The sequence below is a fragment of the Homarus americanus genome, unplaced genomic scaffold, assembly GCF_018991925.1.
Source record: "Homarus americanus isolate GMGI-L3 unplaced genomic scaffold, GMGI_Hamer_2.0 scaffold52512, whole genome shotgun sequence".
NCBI lineage: Eukaryota > Metazoa > Arthropoda > Malacostraca > Decapoda > Nephropidae > Homarus > Homarus americanus.
In genome coordinates this window covers 15,117,574-15,139,881 of record NW_024735442.1, presented here as the reverse complement: position 1 = coordinate 15,139,881, position 22,308 = coordinate 15,117,574, and the positions used below count along the sequence as shown (strand labels likewise).

Here is a 22,308-nt window from a genome sequence, read left to right as displayed (position 1 = left end):
CGGGAGGATCTTCGTGGATTTGTGTGACCTCAGCCAGGAACTACAGTACAGTGGGGCGCGGGAAGGTGTCTTACCTGGACCTGGACGGGGCAGCCTGTGGCATCGTGCTGGACGGGCAGAATGTGTACTGGGTCGATGGGCAGAGACTTGGGGTCAATGACGTGGGTGAAGGCTGGGTCAAGTGGGGTGAGGGCCGTCTCCCCGGGGATAAGGCCGGGGTCGATGAAGGGCGTCCAGTGCACTGGAATGGTGAACATGGGGCCTCCCGGGTACGCCTGCTGCATCACTACACCCGCCAAGGGGGGTCCTCCGCCGTCACTCACGAACATCTCGCTGGGGTCTGCAGGGAGGCACATACTTCAGGTGATAACAACAACACGGTTTACAACTAATACACCTGTGTCAGGGCAGGTATGTTAATACATGAACTTACTGCTCGTCTGACAAGAGGGATGTGTTTACGTCTGGGTAACAACACTCAAGACCTGCTTGGCAACAACTACATTGGCAAGTCAAATCTTGCATAAACATGTCTTCATAATAAACTTGAAAAGTCACATTTATGCAACAGTATTATTCAGGTTTATAAATATCTATGTAGGAATTTTATATCAAGAATATTCAACAATATTTGATACTGAAAACAAAATCCGCTCATTACAACGAGGTTCCCACTCAAAGATCCTTACGTAACAGACCTACAATACTTAGCTTTACGTAATTGTACAATTGTGACTAGCGTCCTTGAACTAGTCCTTGAAGTGGCCGGGTCACTGTGTTGATACTTTAACGGGTGTCTAGAGAATGACAGCCAACTTAATAGTGACTGGTATATATTAGTCGCGTCTTGTGCATGGACTAACTGGCAGGCTGTCCCTCTGAAGATCAAGTGTTCCAGCTAATGAATCAACTGCCCCTGTACACACTGATTAAATGGCTTCTTTGTGTGGATACGTCAAGCTCTTCCCTCTTAGGAGTGCGAGTATGACCAATAAACACACGGGGTCATCAGGCGGCCAGCACCAAGAACGTCTCTTCCTCACAACATCCAGCCAACGATCTTAAATTTTTGCTCCCCACATCGATCTTCACCAGCCAGCACCAAGAACGTCTCTTCCTCACAACATCGATCTTAAATTTTTGCTCCCCACATCGATCTTCACCAGACTTCATTCTTCTCCTCCACCCCTGTCTCCTGAGTGCCGTAAAGACGAGGGAGACCTTCCTCTATTCCCCGAAATCCGGTTCACTGGGGACGGGAAGATACAAAAGCGCGCGTATTCTTCCCGCCGGCAGGTGCTTATGAACCCACCTGCGCCACACAGATGGACCCCTGTGGCCAGAGTCCTATGTTGGTGTCATCGTGCATAATTCTTTTGTTTGTTTTCTTTCTCCCTGTTTTTGCCTTCCCTGGTAATATTTTTGTTTATCAGTTGTTTGTGGTCTCACCTTCCCTGTTATTCGCTTCTTTCTATTCTGTCTTAAGCCCGACATTCCTGCCTTTCGTGTTATGCACAGCTGTTAAATCCTGTTTGAATGTCTAAGATCACTTCCTTTATGACCGCTTTCTTCTGTCACTGTGTTTACGTTTCCGTCCCTTAATTCTTCAATTTAGATGACAAACACACCACCTGTCTGTTAGTCACATTTGTTTGTTTACCTTCCTGATGAAAACGTCTTAGGTGACGTTCAGGAAGACATATAAAACATTCTCAAATCTGACAGACCAACTACCGTGTACACATTTAGGAAAATGAAATGTATATATTTTATGTGTGTAAATGAAAGTGGGTCCCTTGATGGTCAGTGCGGATGAAGCAGTGTATTTTTTGTTTTCTTTTTTAGTTATTTTTTTATTGTTTTTATTGTTTTTTTATTTTTTAGATATATAATGAGACACCATGGCCGGCACTGCACTTGATCGTCTTCACTTTATTAACTGTACAGTTAGGTACCCAATCACAGATGGGTGAACTGGGGGTGTCAGGGCACAGCTCCCAAGGGACAGGAGGCGAGCACGAGTTATCCTGAAGACTTTCAACAGACGAAAAGGCGAGGCGAACACAAGTCATGTGAAACCCGTAGAGTTATAGGAGTGACAAGTTGGCCAATAGAGCATAATTATGGATAAGGTAGCAGAGAGTAAATACGAGGTCAAGTGGGGTCATATGAACGAGAACTATGTCAGGAGAGGTCGCGCTGACGAAAGTCAGATGAAGAGTTTTGGTCAGTGTAAGTTACAGGGAAAAGTGCATCAAGTCAACAAGTAGAGTTGAAGATACACAATATACATATACTGGAGGTTAAGAGGAGCCATAAGTAAGTCGCGCTACATTCTGGGAGAGGTTCAAGGCGGGAAGTATTTGGTGAAGGACATTGTGATATTCAGCAGCCATGATGGTGGGCCAGAGTAGCCTCCGAGGTACTTCCAAATGAACACCCAGAGACCAAGAGGTGGATAGTGGTAAACAAATGTTGTTCTTAGTGATAATAAATAAAAACATAAACATCGACTAAGACTAAAACAATGTTTGACACTTTCAAGTAATCTAGTTGTCAAAACTGAGGTTTTATAGTCCCGCTGTACAGTATTTTCAGTGACAGTGCCAGTGGTCGCCAGGTGTCAGGGCTGTTGGCTCGTGAAATAAACATTTGGCGGGAACACTATGTAGTGCTCTGCGTCAGGGCTCAGGACCGAGTGGACTATTCTTCTCACGTGTGGCCTTAACGCCGCCCTTATTGCCATGGTCAGGGCCAACCATACACCCACGCACAGCTGCCGCGCCGAATAATGCCATCAAATTCCGGGCTTGGAGGGTTTTAAAGGCCCGATGGTGGGTTTAACCTCGGAAGTTGCCAGTGAGAGTGGCGGCCTGGGTGCTGATCATGTGGGGACGGAGAGAAACATTTGTGTGTTTATACACTGGATATATATATATATATATATATATATATATATATATATATATATATATATATATATATATATATATATATATATATATATATATATATATATATATATAAAGAGAGAGAGAAACTCTCTCGAGGGCGGCTGCGGTCACGTGATCAAGACAAGGTGCTGCCCCAACAGCACCACTAAACCTCTACTAAGAATTTTGAGTTTATTTCTTCCTCACCTGAGCCTCTGTCACCCTGACTCCACCCACAATACAGTTCGAGTGTCACTCCCTGACTTACTCCCTCGAGGTGTCATGTTACGCCTCGAACAAGTCTCCACTCGTAGCCATCACGACTTGTTACAGCCTTTAACTTCTCGTCTCCACCCGCGGCTCTTGAGTAAGTTTCTTCGCCATGATTCTACCCTTCTTCCTTTCCTCCCACGCTCCTCTCCCTTCCCTCGTCCTCTTTCTCTCTTCGCCCCTGTCTCCCTGCTCCCATCCCCCCCCCTCCTCCTCCTCCTCACTGGAGTCGAGTGACATAACACAGGTCTTGGCTGAAATACTCATTCCATCCCTGTGTTGTCATTTCCACTTCTGGCACCACTAAGAGTGCCACGTCATCATTGTCGACGCTCATCAAGAATTCAAACAATCCAAACTGTCTTCACAAGGTAGATCATCAAACTACAAAGGCCAACTTCTTACCACAGTAACTACGCACGTAAATATGTGTACACGTCGTCTGTGACTTTTCCCGAACATTTTTTTTTCGACATTTCTGGGAACCTTTGATGGCATTTGTCTTTCAACGAATCATTTCGTCCGCGCGTCTTATAGGATCTCTCCATTCCTTCCTTCACTCTATACACCAAGTTTTTCCTCCTCTCTCCTTGATACATTCCTTCATCACTAAACTTCCCTCATTTTTTATATATTTATTTTTCTAGTCTTTCAATAAACTCTCCTTTCCTTCAACGCCATTCCAAGACCAACCCCCTCCCTCCCTCCCTCCCTCTCTCCCTTCAACTCCTCCACGTAGTCCCAAGAACTCTCTCTACTTCCATGTGTCACTGTCACGACCCCCCCACCCTCTCCACCCCCACCATCGCTATTTTGCCAGTAGCTCCAGCACCCACCCCGGCAACAGAACCCTCTCACCCTCCATCCCACCCCACCCTAATGCTGCATATCATTTCAGGTACTCTCAACCCTGGTACTACCTCTTGGGTCCTGCAATGAGATAATATAACAATAGTTGACCAAGAGAAGTAAGTGCATTAATAAACATAAAACGAGAGAGAGAGAGAGAGAGAGAGAGAGAGAGAGAGAGAGAGAGAGAGAGAGAGAGAGAGAGAGCGAGCTTTAACATTAGTCTCATTAACTTTCAGTATTATTCAGCTAAGTCACATGTGAGATAGCTGAAGTTAGTAAAGTTAAATAAGTTGAATATGTTAATACATGTAGTTAACTTTAGTCTGTATAAGTCTGAGTCACACTGGAGCGACTGTGTGTATGGTGAGTGATTGTGAGTATGGTGAGTGGCTGTGAGTATGGTGAGTGTCTGTGAGTATGGTGAGTGTCTGTGTGTATGGTGAGTGATTGTGAGTATGGTGAGTATCTGTGAGTATGGTGAGTGACTGAGTATGGTGAGTGACTGTAAGTATGGTAAGTGACTGTTACAGTGACTTACTTAACACATAATGGTGAGTATCTGTGAGTATGGTGAGTGTGTGAGTATGGTTAAGCCTGGTAAAGTCTCTCTCTCTCTCTCATTTACCAGAGCGAGATTTATTTTCCTGACCACCCATCTACCCTTGGTTACTGTGTGTGTGTGTGTGTGTGTGTGTGTGTGTGTGTGTGTGTGTGTGTGTGTGTGTGTGTCATCCTCCATCCTGCCAGAGCTTCATACAGTCATACTTCATCCTACCTGAAGTCTTTGCAATAAATTAGAGGAATCTTAATTAGTTCACTACCTGTCCCTTCAATAAATCAACGCTGGCGGAATTAAGTCTGCCCAGATTCTCAACCAGATATCGGATACTAAATAATAATAATAACCAGACGAAAGATTTCATATCCAACTCCTGGCTTAGGTTAGGTTTAGAGAGAGAGAGAGAGAGAGAGAGAGAGAGAGATGTGTCATGTTTTCTCAGTGTTCACGAGACACAAGAGACAACAATAACAAACAAATACAAATATACGATTAACTGAGCACTAATAGACAGATGACTGACAGACAGACAGACATATGGGAACCGAGAGCAGACAGATACGTATATGACTGATGAAAGAGAAGGAATATCTTGGAGGTAAATGTCATCTCTCTCTCTCTCTCTCTCTTTCTATCTCTCTTTCTCTTCATCTCCCATACGTTCTTACCCTTCAAACTTCTTCCTCTTCTTTCCCTTCTCCTACTTCCTACCTCCGTCTTTCTTTCTATATCATTTTCTCTCTCCATATCTGTCCTTTCTCAAATTCCTCTTTCTTTCTAATCCTATTTTCTTTATTTTTCCTTCTCTCCCTTCTATTTTTCTTCTTTTTTAATTGTCTTTCTTCCCCCTTCTCTAGTTTTCGTCCTCCCTCTCTCTATTTCTTCCTCCCTCTCTTTCTCACGGTGAGTAAAAGTATTGAAACAGACAGCCCGACAAGTCTTCCTCTTTCTGTGTTGACTCAAGACAATCCCTGAGTTTGTCTCCAATGACGACAGCTGAGAGAGAGAGAGAGAGAGAGAGAGAGAGAGAGAGAGAGAGAAGCGGCTTTTGCTTACATTGAACAGCTGAGGTTGAAGGGAGAGTGGGGATGGGGGGTGTCAAAAGCCTCGGAGATCAATGAAAAAACAAAGACGCTCTGATGGCAACATATCTCGCATACAATCTATATTATAATGTTTCATAAAAAGACTAATAATAACAACAAAATGATACACATATAATACAAAATAACAAACGAATAATAACTAAGATAACATTAGCAATAATAAACATGGTGTCCCTACTGTCGCATAATAATAATAACAATAATGATAATAATAATAATAATAATAATGATAATAATAATAATGATAATAATAATAAAGTCCTCCCATCTTCTAAATACTTAAAAAAATTAGTTAGATATTAGTAGAAAAAGACGCTTAGTAATTATTTATTATCAAAACACGCACTACTTCACACTCCATAAGACCAGGCGGAGGAATACACACACAACAAAGCACATTATAACACAAATGAGCATAACAGTGCACAATATAACACAACATTACACAACATAGCAACATATAACACCACACAGAACAATATATAACACAACACAGCAACAATAACGCCATAATAACACAACACAACAAATATAACACACCACAGAACAATATATAACACAACTCAACAACATATAACACAGCACCACAACATATAACACAACACCAGACAAAGACCTCACAACATTGATCGACAAAAGCAGTATCTAGCGATGACCTTTCTGAAGCGTGGCGGTGGATGGTTGGCTGGAGCGGTACACCCACACCTGTACCGCGTACCCTACCCCCTGTACCATGCATCCTACACCTGTATTACGGGCCCTACACCTGCACCACGTATCCCAAACCTGTAGTACGTGGCTCTATATTTGAACTACGTCCCTACACCTGTATCTGTATCAAGTATCTTACACCTGCACAGAATAAACAACGGCTTCCCTGAAAGAGTTTTAAGTGAGGTCATCTCAAGACTCGATTGACAGCTGCCACGTTAAAATTCCTTTCATAAAAAAAACGATAAAAATAAACCCGACGAACACAGCCCAGCGGATCTTGGTTGAATGGCGCCAACACAACGCCTCCTACTTGGATAATGGCGTCATGTCTTGGTTGAGTGGAGCCTATACAAGCACCCGGATAATGGCGTTTAGGTCTTGTACCCTTTAGCACTACGAGAATATTGGCGTCAGCAACACTTTTAAACATCTCGTATCTCCTGCTCGTTAACTGATCTCCTCAACGCTAGCTAAACGATGCCAACGATGCCTGACTAGTATCCCTGAGGTAAGACTAGTGAATAACCTTAAGCACAGAGACTTATTATCAAGGTTTTTCATAATACTCACTATAGATAGTAGGTATTAGGCAGTTACCAAACAGGGAGGTACTACCGCCTGGGAAGATATTGGAAGCATAATGTGTTGTCTAATGGTAGACCCTGCTGCCATATGACATCACGAAAATTATGACCAAGTCCCAGGTTGTTGATCTGACTTTCTTCCTCATTTACACACAATTGTTTCTCTTACTATTGACAAACAACATATACATATATTGTTTCTCACTTTTGATCTTTTTTTTTTTCTTCATGGTTCTTTATTATTATTATTATTATTATTATTATTATTATTATTATTATTATTATTATTATTTTTATTTTTATTGTTATTATTATTGTCATTATTATTATTACATTTTCGCCCCCCAGGCCCCGATGTGGGTTAGTGACCTGTGCCCGGGTGGGCTAATCCCCGTAAAAAAATATATAAATAAAATAAAAATACGACGGCCGGTCAACTACGCCCTATTCTCGTGTACAGTCACCCAAAAAAGTCCTGTCGCGAACCACGATTCAGACTCGTGAACCCGAAGCAGTAGACACTGATAAATTATTCTGTCCATAAATGCTTCGGATTCAAGAGTCTGAATCTCGGGGTTCATGGTTCGCGACAGGACTTCTTTGGGTGACTGTACATGTGCGGGTATGTACAGTTAGAACACTTAAACCACGCTCGGGAGGTTTATAGTCTACCTCACAGCCGCACCTCTCCCCCCTCCCCAACTTAGGCCTACACACTACTATGTTGACTATTATATACAATACTTCCTCATCCCGATGCCAGAGTTGCCGATCTTTTTTCTTGTATTCAATCGGTGGACCGTGAAAAACTCCCGGGCATCGATTCTCAAAGATTCGTTATCATTTCCCTAACTAATGCAAAGTTCTAATCGAGGGACAATTTAGAGGCAATTTTGACAATATGTTTTGTTTGTAACGATGGTGGAGTGACCCAGTGAGACATATTTTCCATCAGAACTTAAAAACAAAAACAAAAACACATACTATTCTTTGTGAGATTTCGCGCCCTGATTCGCTGTCCAATTTCACGGATGGTAAGCTCGATGTTCGGCAGCCAATCACAGCCCCTCCGTACGTTCATTCCGCCTCCCGTCATCGATCAGTATTTTGAATTTGAAACATTCAGCACTAACGGTCTCAACGGTTACCCGGGAGTTTGTTTATTTCTTGCCTTGTCGTGTTTTAGGGGGTAATAAGTGAGTTTATCCCTGCCGGTCTCTCTCCATTATCAGTCTGCAAGAAGCTCAAATCTCGGTCCCCCCCCCCACCATCCCTCCCTCCCAGCCCCTATCCTCCAAATTGCTCCGTCATCCCTCTCATTATTATCCCCTCATTCCCTGGGAAATAAGACTCCCCTCGGGCCTTCACGACCAGACAAATTTCCCCTCGTAGGCCTGGATAGCCGTGTATAGCCCTGAGCAGAACAAGGTCCTTCGTCAGCGTCCATAGATATCAGCCAATCCCAGGGTCTTCATAACCTCATTCAGTCTCTCACCCATTTTAGTGACCCATTGGACCTGTTCGCCCATTCTAAGTGACCCATGAATTCAAAACTCGTCCAGTTTTTGGTGAGCGCCATTACCCATAAACTTTATCCATGGCTGTTCTCTCTCTCTCTCTCATCATCATCAGTGTCTGTGTCTCCGCCTTATCTTGTTACCTCCGCTCACGCCCTCATTTGCATACTGTCTGGAAGGGAAAGGAATGAGGAAGGAGGGTGGAGGGGAAATGGTGAGGTGAGGAAGGAGTAAGGAGGAAAAGGTGATGGATGAGGGAGAGGTGAAAGGGAAGGGAGGAGGAAAGGATAAGGAAAAGCACATTCTTCCAGTCTCCTACATCGACACAGCACATCCCACCCACTCACCCAAAAGCCAGGGAGGTGTCACCACATCTCACTAACACACACACACACACACACACACACACACACACACACACACGGGAAAAATTAAAAATGAGAAATGAAAAAGATTAAATGTGTTTTTTCTCTCTCACGACAAATGACATTGGGACTACCGGGGTCGACCAGCTGGACTTGAAACTCTGCCAACACTGGACATTTCCTTTATTACTGTTGGACTTGTTTGTCTTATTGTCTTTGGTCTTTTGTGTTATTATTCTTGGAATTAAGTCTTATTTTTTCCCATAGATTATTTTTGCACTTCTGCCTCTTATTTTGGGACTTTTAACGTATTATTTCATGACCCTTCGTTTTGTTCCCGGATTTTGGCCCGATACATGTCATAACCCAACAAGCGACGAGGGAGGAAAACGACATGACCTACCTTCGAAGACTTGGTCGTGGTGGTCGTGGTGGCTGGGCATGTCTGACGGGTCGTCGCCACCTACAGACAGGGAGTTGTCTTCCATAGAGCCAGACAGCGACACCTGGTCCCCTGCCAGCTGCAACAACAACAACAATCGTGTGAAGAAATGGCGACAACAAACGTATTAAAACGCACCTGATGCCTCTAACACACTTATCTCGTGCCTCTAACACTTTAACACACTCACCTGGTGCCTCTAACACTTTAACACACTCATCTGGTGCCTCTAACACTTTAACACACTCACCTGATGCCTCTCACACACTTATCTGGTGTATCTAACACTTTAACACACTCACCTGGTGCCTCTAACACTTTAACACACTCATCTGGTGCCTCTAACACTTTAACACACTCACCTGATGCCTCTCACACACTTATCTGGTGCATCTAACACTTTAACACACTCATATGGTGCCTATAACACTAACACACTCACCCGGTGCCTCTAACACTTTAAATCACTCCTCTGGTGCCTTTAACACTCCTCTGGTGCCTCTAACACTTTAACACACTCATCTGGTGCCCCTAACACCCCACAGCACACTCACCAGGTCTCCGCTCCCCCCGGCGCTGGCAGGACCGTCGCCGCCGGTGCTGCAGGAGCCGCTCCCGGAGGTCATGGAGCCGGTGACGGAACCTTGGTCGAGGGAGTCCTGCTTGCGGTCCAACGAGCTCTTCTTGAAGATCACCTCCTGACGCGGCGTCTGGATCTTGGTGTATTCTTCTGTTGGTAAACAAACACACGTGGTTCACGTTGCCTTCCTTTGTTTGTAAACAAGTGCACACACACACACACACACACACACACACACACACACACACACACACACACACACACACACACACACACACACACACACACACACACACACACACACACACACACTCCTGGTAAACACTGCTCCCTACACTGTCACTATGTTGAAATGAACTGTAGTTTGAGCTGATCCCCATCTAAGTTATTATATGTCTTATTTGTGTCACTTATGTCACTTGTATATTATTTGTAATTCGTAACCCATTCCCCAAATATGTAACTGTATATTTTCAGCCTTCTGGCTGCCAAGCTCTTTCAATAAACCGTTAATTATTATTATTATTATTATTATTATATACATATTATTATTATTATTACACACTCACTCACTCTTCAAGACGAGGGGATAAAGGGTGTCATATTTTATTACAATTTATTGTTGTTGTAGAGGCAGCCATTATGACCACTCACCATTGTTGATCATGACGGTGTGGACGGGCTGGGAGGGTCTCTCACCACCCTCACTCCCGTTGTGTTGTTCCTCCGTAGGGATCTCCTCCCACTCCTCCTCCTCCTCGTCCTCCTCTTGGCCCCCGCACCCACTACCGTCCATTGGGTACCCTCCATCAGGATAGGGCCCCGGAAACCCCCTGGGGAAGAACCCGGGCCGTCCATACGGCCTGAAGGGTCGTCGACCTCGCTCAACATAGCCGAACTTAAAATTACGGTCGCCGCAATAAGGGGGCCGCCCGTAGTACTTGTTATCGTAGAAGTACTGTCTCTCGTAGAATGGAGGCTTCGGGTACGGTCCTCTGTCCTCGAAGGTCCTCAAGTTTTCGTTGTTGTACCTGTCGAAGCCTCCGCGCCTGTCGAACCTCTTGTCGAAGTTTCTGTAGTAGTAGCCGTGGTGGTGGCCGCCCCGTCGTGGAAAATAGGGAGGGTACTGGTTGTGCGGAGGTCTGCTGTAGGGGTAGCGGGTATGAGGGCTGCCGGGGTCGTGCGGTGGCGTGTGAGCGTTGCCCTCCCCTTCGTCCTCTTCACACTCCTCGCCCTCCTGCTCGCTGCTCCCTTGTTGAAGATCGACTGAAAGAGAGAAAAATAATCGATGTTTAGCACAACATTTACAAGAAAGAAAAAACATCTATGTGTGGCACAAACTATAGGAGAAAGAACAAAATCTATAGATAACACAACATATACAGGCGGTCATTACGACGTCAGTCATCATTATCAAGTGTCGTGTACAAGGTCACAACACAGGGAGGAAGGGAGGGAGGGGGGTGCACAAAACACCTGGTCGTCTCAATCACTCTGGCTCTTGTGTTGGTGAACGACCACTAACACCAAATCATTCCTCGAAACACTGACTCATTTCTGCCCGTCATATTCTGTATTGAAATGAAAGGTCATCGACTCAACAACTGACTGAAAATTAGGAGTACACTTTATTTTGACTTTAGGCTATTAAAAGAAATCACACACACACACACACACACACACACACACACACACACACACACACATATATACACACACACACAATAAACGAGACGAACCTTCCCAATTAGATGAATTTTACCCGGCTCGTGTTCAGGAGTTATAAATAATGTTGCAGCTGCTGAGGGAGGAGTACCCACGAGTGTATTGTGACAAGGCTCTCCACCTGTACTGGCCTCGTCGTGCTGACACCTTGGACCTACAGCACTGGTAAGTGTACTCACGTGAGCGAGAACGTGGGGGGAGCCGTGTGGTGGTGGGGAGGTGTGTGCTGGTGGGGAGGCGTGTGCTGGTGGGGAGGCGTGTGCTGGTGGGGAGCGTGTGTGTGCTGGTGGGCGTGTGCTGTGGTGGGAGAGGCGTGTGCTGGTGGGGAGGCGTGTGTTGGTGGGGGCGTGTGCTGGGGTGGGGGCGTGTGGTGGTGGGGAGGCGTGCTGGTGGGGAGGCGTGTGCTGGTGGGAAGGCGTGTGGTGATGGTCGGGGGTGTGCTGGTGGTGGGGAGGGTTTGCTGGTGGTGGGGAGGGGTTTGCTGGTGGTGGGGGAGGAGTTTACTGGTGGTGGGAGGCGTGTGTGGTGGTGATGGTGGTGGGAGGCGTGTGGTGGTGGTGGTGGTGGGGAAGGCGTGTGGTGCTGGTGGGGGCGTGTGGTGGTGGTGGGAGGCGTGTTTACCATTACCACAAACACTTCTTCCCGATACCTGTGAAAGTTGATGACGATGATGACGTCAAATCAGGACTCGATAGTGGCTATTTCTGAGCCATCAATATAACTCCTACACACACACACACACACACACACACACACACACACACACACACACACACTACTATACACATAAACAAACACCTACTACTAATGACAACTATACGAAACATTATGCAAAAACAACTCCATAATTTCACTAAACTTTGTCTGGTTGAACATAATCATGACCTCAGGAAGGATCAAGACGACAAGTGAAACAGAGACCTAATCCCTCCCTCTCTCCGTCTCATCCCCCTCTCTACGCGCTTTCTCTGCTTGATTTAACAGCCTGTAAAAAAGCTTTCCTTTTTTATCTATTCCTCTCATCTCAGAAGTTTGGTGATTCTAGTGAGCAGTAAGAGGAGCCGTGGTGGCCATCACAATGAGGCGCGGACTAGGAACAACGGTGGGGTGAAGGAGGGGGGGGGGAACACGACTATGACAACCATTAACACCACTACTATCACCATCATCACTACCACCATCACCTACAGGCACCAACACTAACACCCACCAACCTAAGTTCTACTCGAAAAATGTCTCACCCCCAAGAAAATATATATATATATATTCTGTAAATTCATGACTGATTCGCAACTCAAAAATTCAGTTTTTCAATAGCACGAGAGCACGACAGGAAACAGATAGCGAGAGGCCAAAGAAAAACAAGGGTGAAGATATAGAAGGAAATATAAAATATATATAAAGGGAGAAAAAGATAAAGGAGAGATGACTAAAACGAGAGAGAAGGAGAGGAAAAGGGCCAGGAGGTAACACTCAAAACGGAAGATAGACTTAAGTGTTCCTCGCCCTTGATGCTTAATACACTCAACATTACATTTTCCTCCACAACTACTCACTTGACAATACATATGGTTGACTCAATTAACCTCGGGCGACTGAGAGATAAAAAAAAACAAAAAAAAAAAACATTATCAGCTCCGGGTCTAATGGTGTCGAATTTACGCTGAGACTCTACCGTAACGAGAGGTGTTTTTTTTTTATTTCCTTTCCCCACCTCTTCTCCTCCCCTCCCCTCCCAGGAAAAAAAAAAGAGAGATCGGAGTTCTTCATTCGCGTTTTCTTCTCCCAACGTAGAGACAAAAAACATGAAATAGAAGCTAGAGTTTCCGGTAACGCTTTCTCTCACTCCAGGGTTTAAAAAAATATATACCTATAAATTGACGTTGGGATTTTTGGGAATGTGGGCCCGAGGGTTGAGTGGTGAGGTAACCAAGACGGATGGTGACGCTAAGTGAACCTCTGAAGCACGCAAGAGCGGCCCGACCACTCCCGGGAACACTGCCTGAACGGTTGAGGAATGGGGGAGTGAGAAGGAGTGGGAGGGAAAGGCAGAGTGGGTAGGGAGAAGGTAGAGGCGAGATAGGGAGAGGTAGGGAAAAGCAGGGTGAGGCAGATAGAGAGAGAGATAGGGAGAAACAGCAACCGGGAGGGAGGGGTAGGAAGGAATAGAAAAGGTAAAATGGTATAGGGAGAGTTGGGGAAAATGGGGAAAGGGGGAGTAAAACACGTAGGGATAGGTGAGGAAGAGAGAACAGGAGGGTGGGGTGAGGGAGAACAAAGGAAATATGAGTGAAAAGGGATGAGTTTAAAAGAGAATGGGAGAAAGGGAGAGAGAAAGATTAAGAATAGTAAGGTCAATGAGAAAATAAACCAAAAGCAAAACAAAGAACAAATTCATAAAGTAAATGAAAAGATCAAGAGAGAACAGCGTAACAAAACAAGAAGTAATCCAGCACCACAAGGTAACCTCCATCACGGGTCCGTCTACCGAGCAACACTACAAGACTCGTAGCTCATATTGTCCTCCGTCCTGGGAATAACAAACGCGCGTAGATGGGTCACAAGGATTACTTAATATGGAGAGTCGACGACCTTATTATGTGTTTGAACCCTGGCCATTACTACTACACCGGACTAGTAATCAATAGCTAGAGTACACAAGGCTGCTCAATCACGCTTGTCGATCTGCCGCATCCTTCTGCCTGGAATGAGGAAGAGGTCAGGTGAGCAGGTGTCTGATTCTCCTTACCTGTGATACAACATGACCGTGCACTGGCTACTCACCCTCACCTCAACTAACATATATCCCGTAGGAGAGAGAGATCACCCGTCTTATGATGTCATGGTAAACAGGAAGGGTCGCCTCCATACTGACGAAAAGACAGTTGGGCCAGGGCGAGACCCGACTCCTGTATGTATGCATGAAGCTCTCCACTTCTTTTACATGACTCTGGGTTCACCTCACCGCGAAAACAGTGCCCACCAAAGCGGTCCACTAAGCACATATTCTCACATATGGGCACTGGTGAATCAGCCTTATGCTCCATAGCGCCTAGAACTGGCTTCCAATACCACCTCCTCCCGGGGATAACACAGTGCCATTCAACATGTACATTTAGAGCAGGTACTCCGTCTGATACCAGCGAGTGTGGACCATCCAGATAAACTCAAGAGTCGCCGAGCTCGCAAGGGATTAACGATGGGATGCTTAAGGATTCTACACAGGTGGACACGAATCCTAAGGAACGCCGTCCACTCCTTCGATGAGACTTCCGGCAGGATAACTTCCCCAAGACGTGGATTTTCATACAAACAACCATAGTAATCAATAAATCAGGGTTGTGTTTGCTCGTCGTCGTCCTTCCCCAGCGCGGCTCATCTCTCACACTACTCCTGCAGAAGGTTGCTGGCGGTGTAATTTGTGACTATTAAACACCAGGTAATACGCAGGATTACAGTCAACACTGCCGCCATCAATACATCACCTGTCAGGCCAAAAGCTAAAATTTATCTCATACCATTAAAATTATGAAGGTTTCTGCCACGTGGCGTTGTAGTGTGCACATGTCCTATTATAGTGACGAGATGTCCATAAGTCTCACAGTTCTAACAAGATGTCCACATGTATATTTATAACACCATATGAGTCCTGTTTTTTAAGTGCGTGTACGGTCAATAGTGTTGGGTCAAAACACATGAACCAGCAGCTGCCGCCGCCACTAACTTTCACCTTATGTAACGTAGCTTCAGCCAACATAAGTTACAACTAGTTTTATGCACGTGAGATGATTTACGCTGATTTAAGATTTGATGATCATATAGAATTGTCAATTAGTATGAAGAGGGGGTAAAACGGTCCACATATTATAATATTCACTTTAAATTATGCAACGCCATGCTTACGTCCCCAAGTAACTATACATTTTACAGTTCTAATGAAACTTCATTTATGGAGCACTAAACACAAATTAATCTGTCATGTCTCGAAACGAAAAGCCTGTCAGAGATGCTTGGGGATTATCTTGACACTTCAGAGGCCCCGGTGTTGACAGTGATGCTTATATACGATAGCATGTGAGACGCTCTACGACATCGTGTCATTGGGCCAGCGCAAACAAAGTTACTAAACGGGTGGTATGTGTGGTCTTTAACTTGAGTTTCATCACAACAATTTTGTCACACTGGTGTCTTATGTAACCCAAACGAGAGTATCATATAATATATACATAAAGATGACTATCGCATGAAACTCAACGACAAAGAGAGAGGGTAGCGAATAATTAGGGCACGACAATAGCGGCCACAGGGTACAATATCTTTAGAGGAAAGTACAACAATTGTCAACATAACCATGGTCTAAATTTGGCTAAGAGTACCACGATTCCAACTATTCCTTATATTATATTATGAATCTTCGTTTACCCATACATTACAATGATATACAGTAGTTACAGTACTTTAGTCCAACGTAACACACACTAGACAACTTGATAGGCTACGGGAGAAACAAAGCGGTGAGTACTATACCGCACGGCTCAACTTGCGTAATGTTACATAACTACGACTGCTGTAGCTCACTGTACCCGTCTCCTAAGCTGATGTATAACTTGCAAGATAAAACATTGTCACAAATATTATATTCAACAGTGACTTTTTTTTAACCATAGCAGCAATTGTTGTTGTTGTGCTACAATTATAACTACCGTCTTTCAGCTTGTGAACTAAATCAGCTCATACATTACAGGGTAAACAACAAATATAACTTATGCTAACATCCACCACCTTTACCATCACCACCCTCTCCACTATCATCATCACCACTATTCTTACCCTTACCATGCACCACCATCACAGGAAGTCTTCAAAACAGATCAGTACAGTGACGTCAAAAGTAACAAGTTGTCACCATACATTAGTTCAGTAAACGGCCACAGCGGCGCCACGTGTAACCTCCGGCCATCTGGAAATTAACATTCGATGGTGCATCTGCGGGATTTCTAACGAGGTCATAACAATGCCGGGGTATTAACAGGGTGCCACGGCCGGCGGTCACCGACCCTCAGCTACACCATGTGACCCAAAAGTAACATGTGACGTATAGAAAACGGGAAACGGTCATGCGCTTCATCTTTAGAGGAGCCCTTACGATAAACGAAGAGTACTTATAAAACATATTTTCAGTGTAATATCTCATTCTAATTCATTTATATTCTCCATTAACTCAGGGTTGTAATAACAGTGATATTCATTTCTTTTGACTTTAAATATTCAACATTATATCATTGACAAATAGCAACTAGCCCAATATTTTCTTTCTATTTGCCAAGAGTTGACCGTAAGCCTTGTTAACTGGACCAAGCATATCCCCTATACTCTACTATACATCATATTGACTTAATTTATTACTAGAGAAGATCAACCCTGCCTTCAGAAGAATAGACACCCCAGCTTATTTCACTTGATTAAATAGCCTAGCACTACCTGGAGGTTCGGTTTGGTTAGGTTAAGTTATAAGTAATGTTAGATGAAAATAACATTAGCGTTTAAATCATTAGCTAAAATAAGCCAGGGTTCATAATCTTCACTCTATCTAATCAAACATAATAATGCCCTCCTTCCTTCCCTCTCTCTCGCTTTCTCTCTCCTTCCCTCCCCCTCTCTCTCTCCTCCCCTTCCTCTATCTCTCTCCTTCCCTCCCTCTCTCTCTCCTTCCCTCCCTCTCTCTCTCCTTCCCTCCCTCCCTCATGCTTTCTGTACACCAACAACACCAACAAAACGTACAATAAACCAAGTCTTAAAAACTGAAGCAGATCAACCATATCCCCTTACGGTACGCCCGAGGTAATACAATATAGTGACATGAGCCAAAGACCAGCACAAAGGTAAAAGTAGACATAGTTTCACCCTGGCACTAATACACTACTTTACCTCTGGGGCCAGGAGTGATATACAGTACATACTATATTTTCACTATACAAGTACATGGATGGCTGTCTGTCAACTCGAATTACCTGAAGATTTTGGAGACACTCACAGTTTATTTCAACCGATTATTAAGTATTCCAATGTAACACGGGAGAGTTAGATTATAGGGTAGGGTAAGGTATGTTAAGTTTGGTTAGGATTGGTTATGTTGTTATGTTATGTTGGGTTGGGTCATGTTGGGTATCTCCTCCCCCCCCCCCACCACCTATACGTCAGCTACTCTAACAGATAGCTATAACTTACCCTGACAGGCGTCTACCTACAAGCGATTCCTTCCTCCCATATCAACAACTACTAACTCCGGCATCTTCCTACATGAGGAGAGAGAGAGAGAGAGAGAGAGAGAGAGAGAGAGAGAGAGAGAGAGAGAGAGAGAGAGCATCTTTACATTCACCCTACATTTGTGTGGTCCACTTTTTACTAGTAACTACGTCCCTCAATAACTCTACTTTGGCACCTTGTTCATTCTTTATCATTATATCACTCTGCTGTGTTGCATTCTCAGCAACCCCTTCCTGTTTATGTTATAAATCTGACTAGTCACCCTGTGGTCTGTTTCATCGTAAATGTGGTCACCTGTTGACTATAGAACGCTCCCGTATATGGCTGCGACCAACATCACATTATCATCGCTGAATTACCAAAATATTGTCTCCAGGTGTAAGTCCAGCCCATTAGTTGAAGTATAATAAACGTTAAATTAAGATCGCACAGAAGAAATTGTAGCTATATATTTTAGGAACATTAAAAAAAGAGAGAAAAAAAGTAATAATAATACGTACAAAATGGCAGCACCAGGAGGATGGGTCGGTGTTATGCTGTGTATGGGACAAGTGAATCTCCCCCCCACCCTGCCAACGTGCCCCGGAATAAAGTACTCATTTGTTGACCTACTTGTTTACAGCTAAACATCATCAACTGTCGCTGGCCCAGGCTATGGCGACCTTTAAGCAACCACCAAATATCCTTTACGTCGTTATTCGTCGTCACTGACCACTAGGGTAGACATAACGCATTCTGAGAGTGGCGTCGTCAGCCGTCTAGTGAACTCTTGATGCCAGTCCACCACCTCCTTTTATTTTCTCGCCATCAAGTGACCAACGGCTTATAAAGTAGTCGATATGTATTATGGAACAGTAAAAGACACAACACAAACACTAAGGTGGTTCAGGAGCGGGTGAGCAAAACCTTCATACAACGCAATACGTTTGGCGTTACTCGGATACCAAAGCGACATCTGGCAATCCTCAGCTGTAATTTACTTCAAAGTGACTGACGCTCTTCTCTAGTTATGTCTACTGAACATCAACATTCAACCAAGCTTTCTCTCCCTCTACCCCTTCTCTCTACTTAAGACCCGCCAGAGGGTGTAGTGAGGGACGTGAGGATCTTGGCCGAGACAAGACTCATTATCATTCTCAACACAACTTTGTTTACGTCTTGTGAGGTCACGTGCCTAGTAAGTCAACAATTTCACTGTAGTACACTCAAATCTTCTACATTATCAACCAGACTCTTTTGTTTATGTCACCTATAAGTCGAGTTACTTCATTGCAGTAAAGAACAAAGTTTGTAACACTGACTAATCTATGACTCACCCAGGTATCCAGATATTCCTCCTCCTAGTGACAGGCCTGGCACTTGACATTATTAGGGACCTGCCAAACTTTACCATAAACAGATAAATTGTACCGGGAATTTTCCCCCACACACTCATCATTCTGTCACTTTATGTAACTTGCTGACAAAACCCATGACCCTTCAGGCTTTTACGCCCTTAATGCATGGGCGCTGTAAACGCTTCTGCGCTTCACGTTGCACAGGATGTGAGGGGGTGCCCAATAAACTAGCCCCCTCGGGGGCAATCTAAAATCTAAATCTACCGTATTACTGTCATAACTGCAATTGAAACTATAGAACTGTGTGGCCTGACATATATGGTCCCGCTAAACTGTTATATAATTGTTACAGCGATAAAGGTAAATTCAGGTTGATGGTGGAGTAACTCTCACAGTATGGCGGCCATCAGTGTCTGGTGGTCAGGCTGTCCTCCACAACAATCGTGTTTTTCTCAACAACTTTTAAGTGTGTAAAAACATGAGCTCAGAGATGATACTGTACTGTACAAGTCACATAATGTTCAATAAAAATATCTACACTGATACAAGACGTTATTTAACACTGGTTTGACCTTTGACCTTCACGTTTACTGAACCGTAACACCCGGGCAACAGGCACATTACATCTGCACATGCTAATCAAACCACCTTCAAATACTGAAGTCCATCCGACTAAATCTGTTGGACTTATTATGTTACCAAACTTTTAGGGACCAACAGAAGGTCACACTGTAGTTATGCCACCGTGTTTTAGTTTTAATTTACACGTCACGTTCTTCTGTGTTGTGATGTTGGTACCAAGTAGAGCCAGAGAACACGGCGACTGACACATCTTGTGGTTATATCAGGAGAGAAAGTTGAGGTGCCAGAGAATAAGTTTAAATACAAGGTTGGTCGAGAGATGACGTAGTGGAAAGTTGTGTGGGAGCTATAGGCCACCGTCAATTGGGCGAGACAGACGCTCAGTTATTGACAGAGGTGTTGGGCAGGGGCAAGTGATACACTCGATGGCGTAGTTAAGAGTTAGACACTTGTAGCACTGCTGGTCACCGGGGTGGTTGTTACGTCACCAAGCTTGTTTTGTCCGACGCGAATTTCTTATAACATAATCTTTGATACAATTAACCTTCCAGTCATACGTGCGTCACCATGGATGCTGTTATTATTGTATTATAAAGACCATGATAACGGCGGAGTAACACTAATGAAGCCTTGCCATGTTATTCTCCAGTTGCCTGACCACCACCTCCTACCGTGATTGTCTCCGTCCTGTCAAGAGGATCTCGTTGTGTGGAGGACCCGAGGCTGCGGTGATCGGATGTCATGTGGCAGGTCATTGACCTCATTGGCTGACCCACAACCCGGGACACTTCGTCAGTTAACCCTCACCCCAGTCCACCGCCCATTCGTCCTTGCCATACCTTCTGCGTAACCAGCACCACAACATGACCATCAGGTTGTCCCTCGCACAATTAATGACGCTGAGGAACACCTGATCTACGCCTCACCTTCACCGAGAAATCCCATTGAAATACCAGTGTTACTTAGAAAGCTTCTCAGCTTCCTGACGCCACGGAGTGGACGGCAAAATTCTCATCAATGAACACCTACTATCTTACCTACCATTGTCATACCAGATTGGTCTGTGTATCGACGCCAGACACATCTTAACTAAACTTCCAGTATCACCTAAACATCAGAGTAATCTTGAATACGTGACAAGCAATAAAATACATTATCCTTTCACAGGGCGGGAGGGGAGGACCATGAACACCTGTGTACACATGTGGGCCTCTGAAGACTGAGTCACGTGGCTACAGGGGAGACCAGAGTTATGTGACACTACCATCAGCTGGTACTCTGTGTCATCCCTATTTCCTGTTATCTTGTCTGCTCATTCACTCTTGGGTGTCAATTCCCCATACCTTAAAAAAACGAGAGAGAGAGGCATTTGTGTACTGCATGTGTACAAAAGACATCAACACAGAGTCACCCATAAGAACACACAACCTACAGAGTGTCACCTCCTACGAGACCTTCACACAACACTGACTTGGTGAGGACAAAAGGCTGCCAGCTAAGACGGCCGGTACCACTGGAATGTAATCTAACTTAGTGTAGATTGAGACCAGGCAGAGGAGATGAACCTTCTGGGGCCGCGAGGTGTAGTAAAAAAATTCAAGACGAAATAAGAAGGCGAGATAAGAACACAGAAGAAAGCAGAAGGAAAAGTAGTTAGCAGGATGAAGAGAGGTGCAATGGCCAAGACAGGGAGACCACCTTGTTGACGCTGACACTATAAATGACATAACTCCCCCTCAACTACTGAAGTCTTTAACTCTTGTGTACAGCCAATCCAGACAGCATGCCAGGGACCGATCGAATAAAAACGAGCGATAACATCATGTGTCGGTTGGGTCAGTTATGTCGGTTGAGTCGGTTATGTCGGTTGTGTCGGTTATGCCGGTTGGGTCGGTTATGTCGGTTGGGTTGGTTAGGTTGGTTTTCGCTCATGTTTCATATTCTTTCGAGCGGTTGGAATCTCGATATGGGTTGTTACATTCAGGAGCACCATCATCCCAGTCACTCTACACCTGACAGTTGTAAGTGGTTGAATATGTGTATGTGTGTATGTGTGTATGTGTGTGTGTACTGTTAACATGAAAACCATTTTGTGACAGTCATATTTTTGTATATATATTTGGCTCTGGCGAGACACATATGGCACAAGGGGTTTTATTGCCTTTAAACCCTCCGAACACCTGACTGTGATACGCGTGGTGACTCAGGTAAGAGGGAACAAAATCTTTCCCCTCTGATTCCCCTCTCTTAATACTTGTTCTCTCTCAAAGACTAAAAAAAACCAGACCTTTCGTTTGATTCACTTCCTCATTCCCCTCATTATCGCCCTCTTTAATTTATCTCCCAAGGTCTGCCTCAACCCTAAAACTGAGGGTACAAAGGACAGGTATACCACAACACCTGCCTCCACTCATTAACCGTGTGGAGCTTCCCGAGAGACGCTACTCACAAGAGGCCTACACCAATGTCACCTGG

The 22,308-nt window shown here is 44.5% G+C and overlaps 1 protein-coding gene across 1 annotated transcript in view; it reads right to left on the bottom strand.

Annotated features, from left to right (window-relative positions):
- LOC121870937 overlaps positions 1–14,694 on the bottom strand; it is a 48,984-nt gene extending 34,290 nt beyond the window's left edge. The window contains exons 1-5 of the mRNA XM_042372910.1: positions 14,661–14,694; positions 10,577–11,188; positions 9,897–10,072; positions 9,304–9,421; positions 75–340 (exon numbers count right to left, since the gene is read on the bottom strand). Coding sequence (XP_042228844.1) covers positions 75–340; positions 9,304–9,421; positions 9,897–10,072; positions 10,577–11,188; positions 14,661–14,694 — 1,206 coding nt within the window. The remainder of the gene's footprint in view (positions 1–74; positions 341–9,303; positions 9,422–9,896; positions 10,073–10,576; positions 11,189–14,660) is intronic.
- Between the last annotated feature and the right edge of the window lie 7,614 nt (positions 14,695–22,308).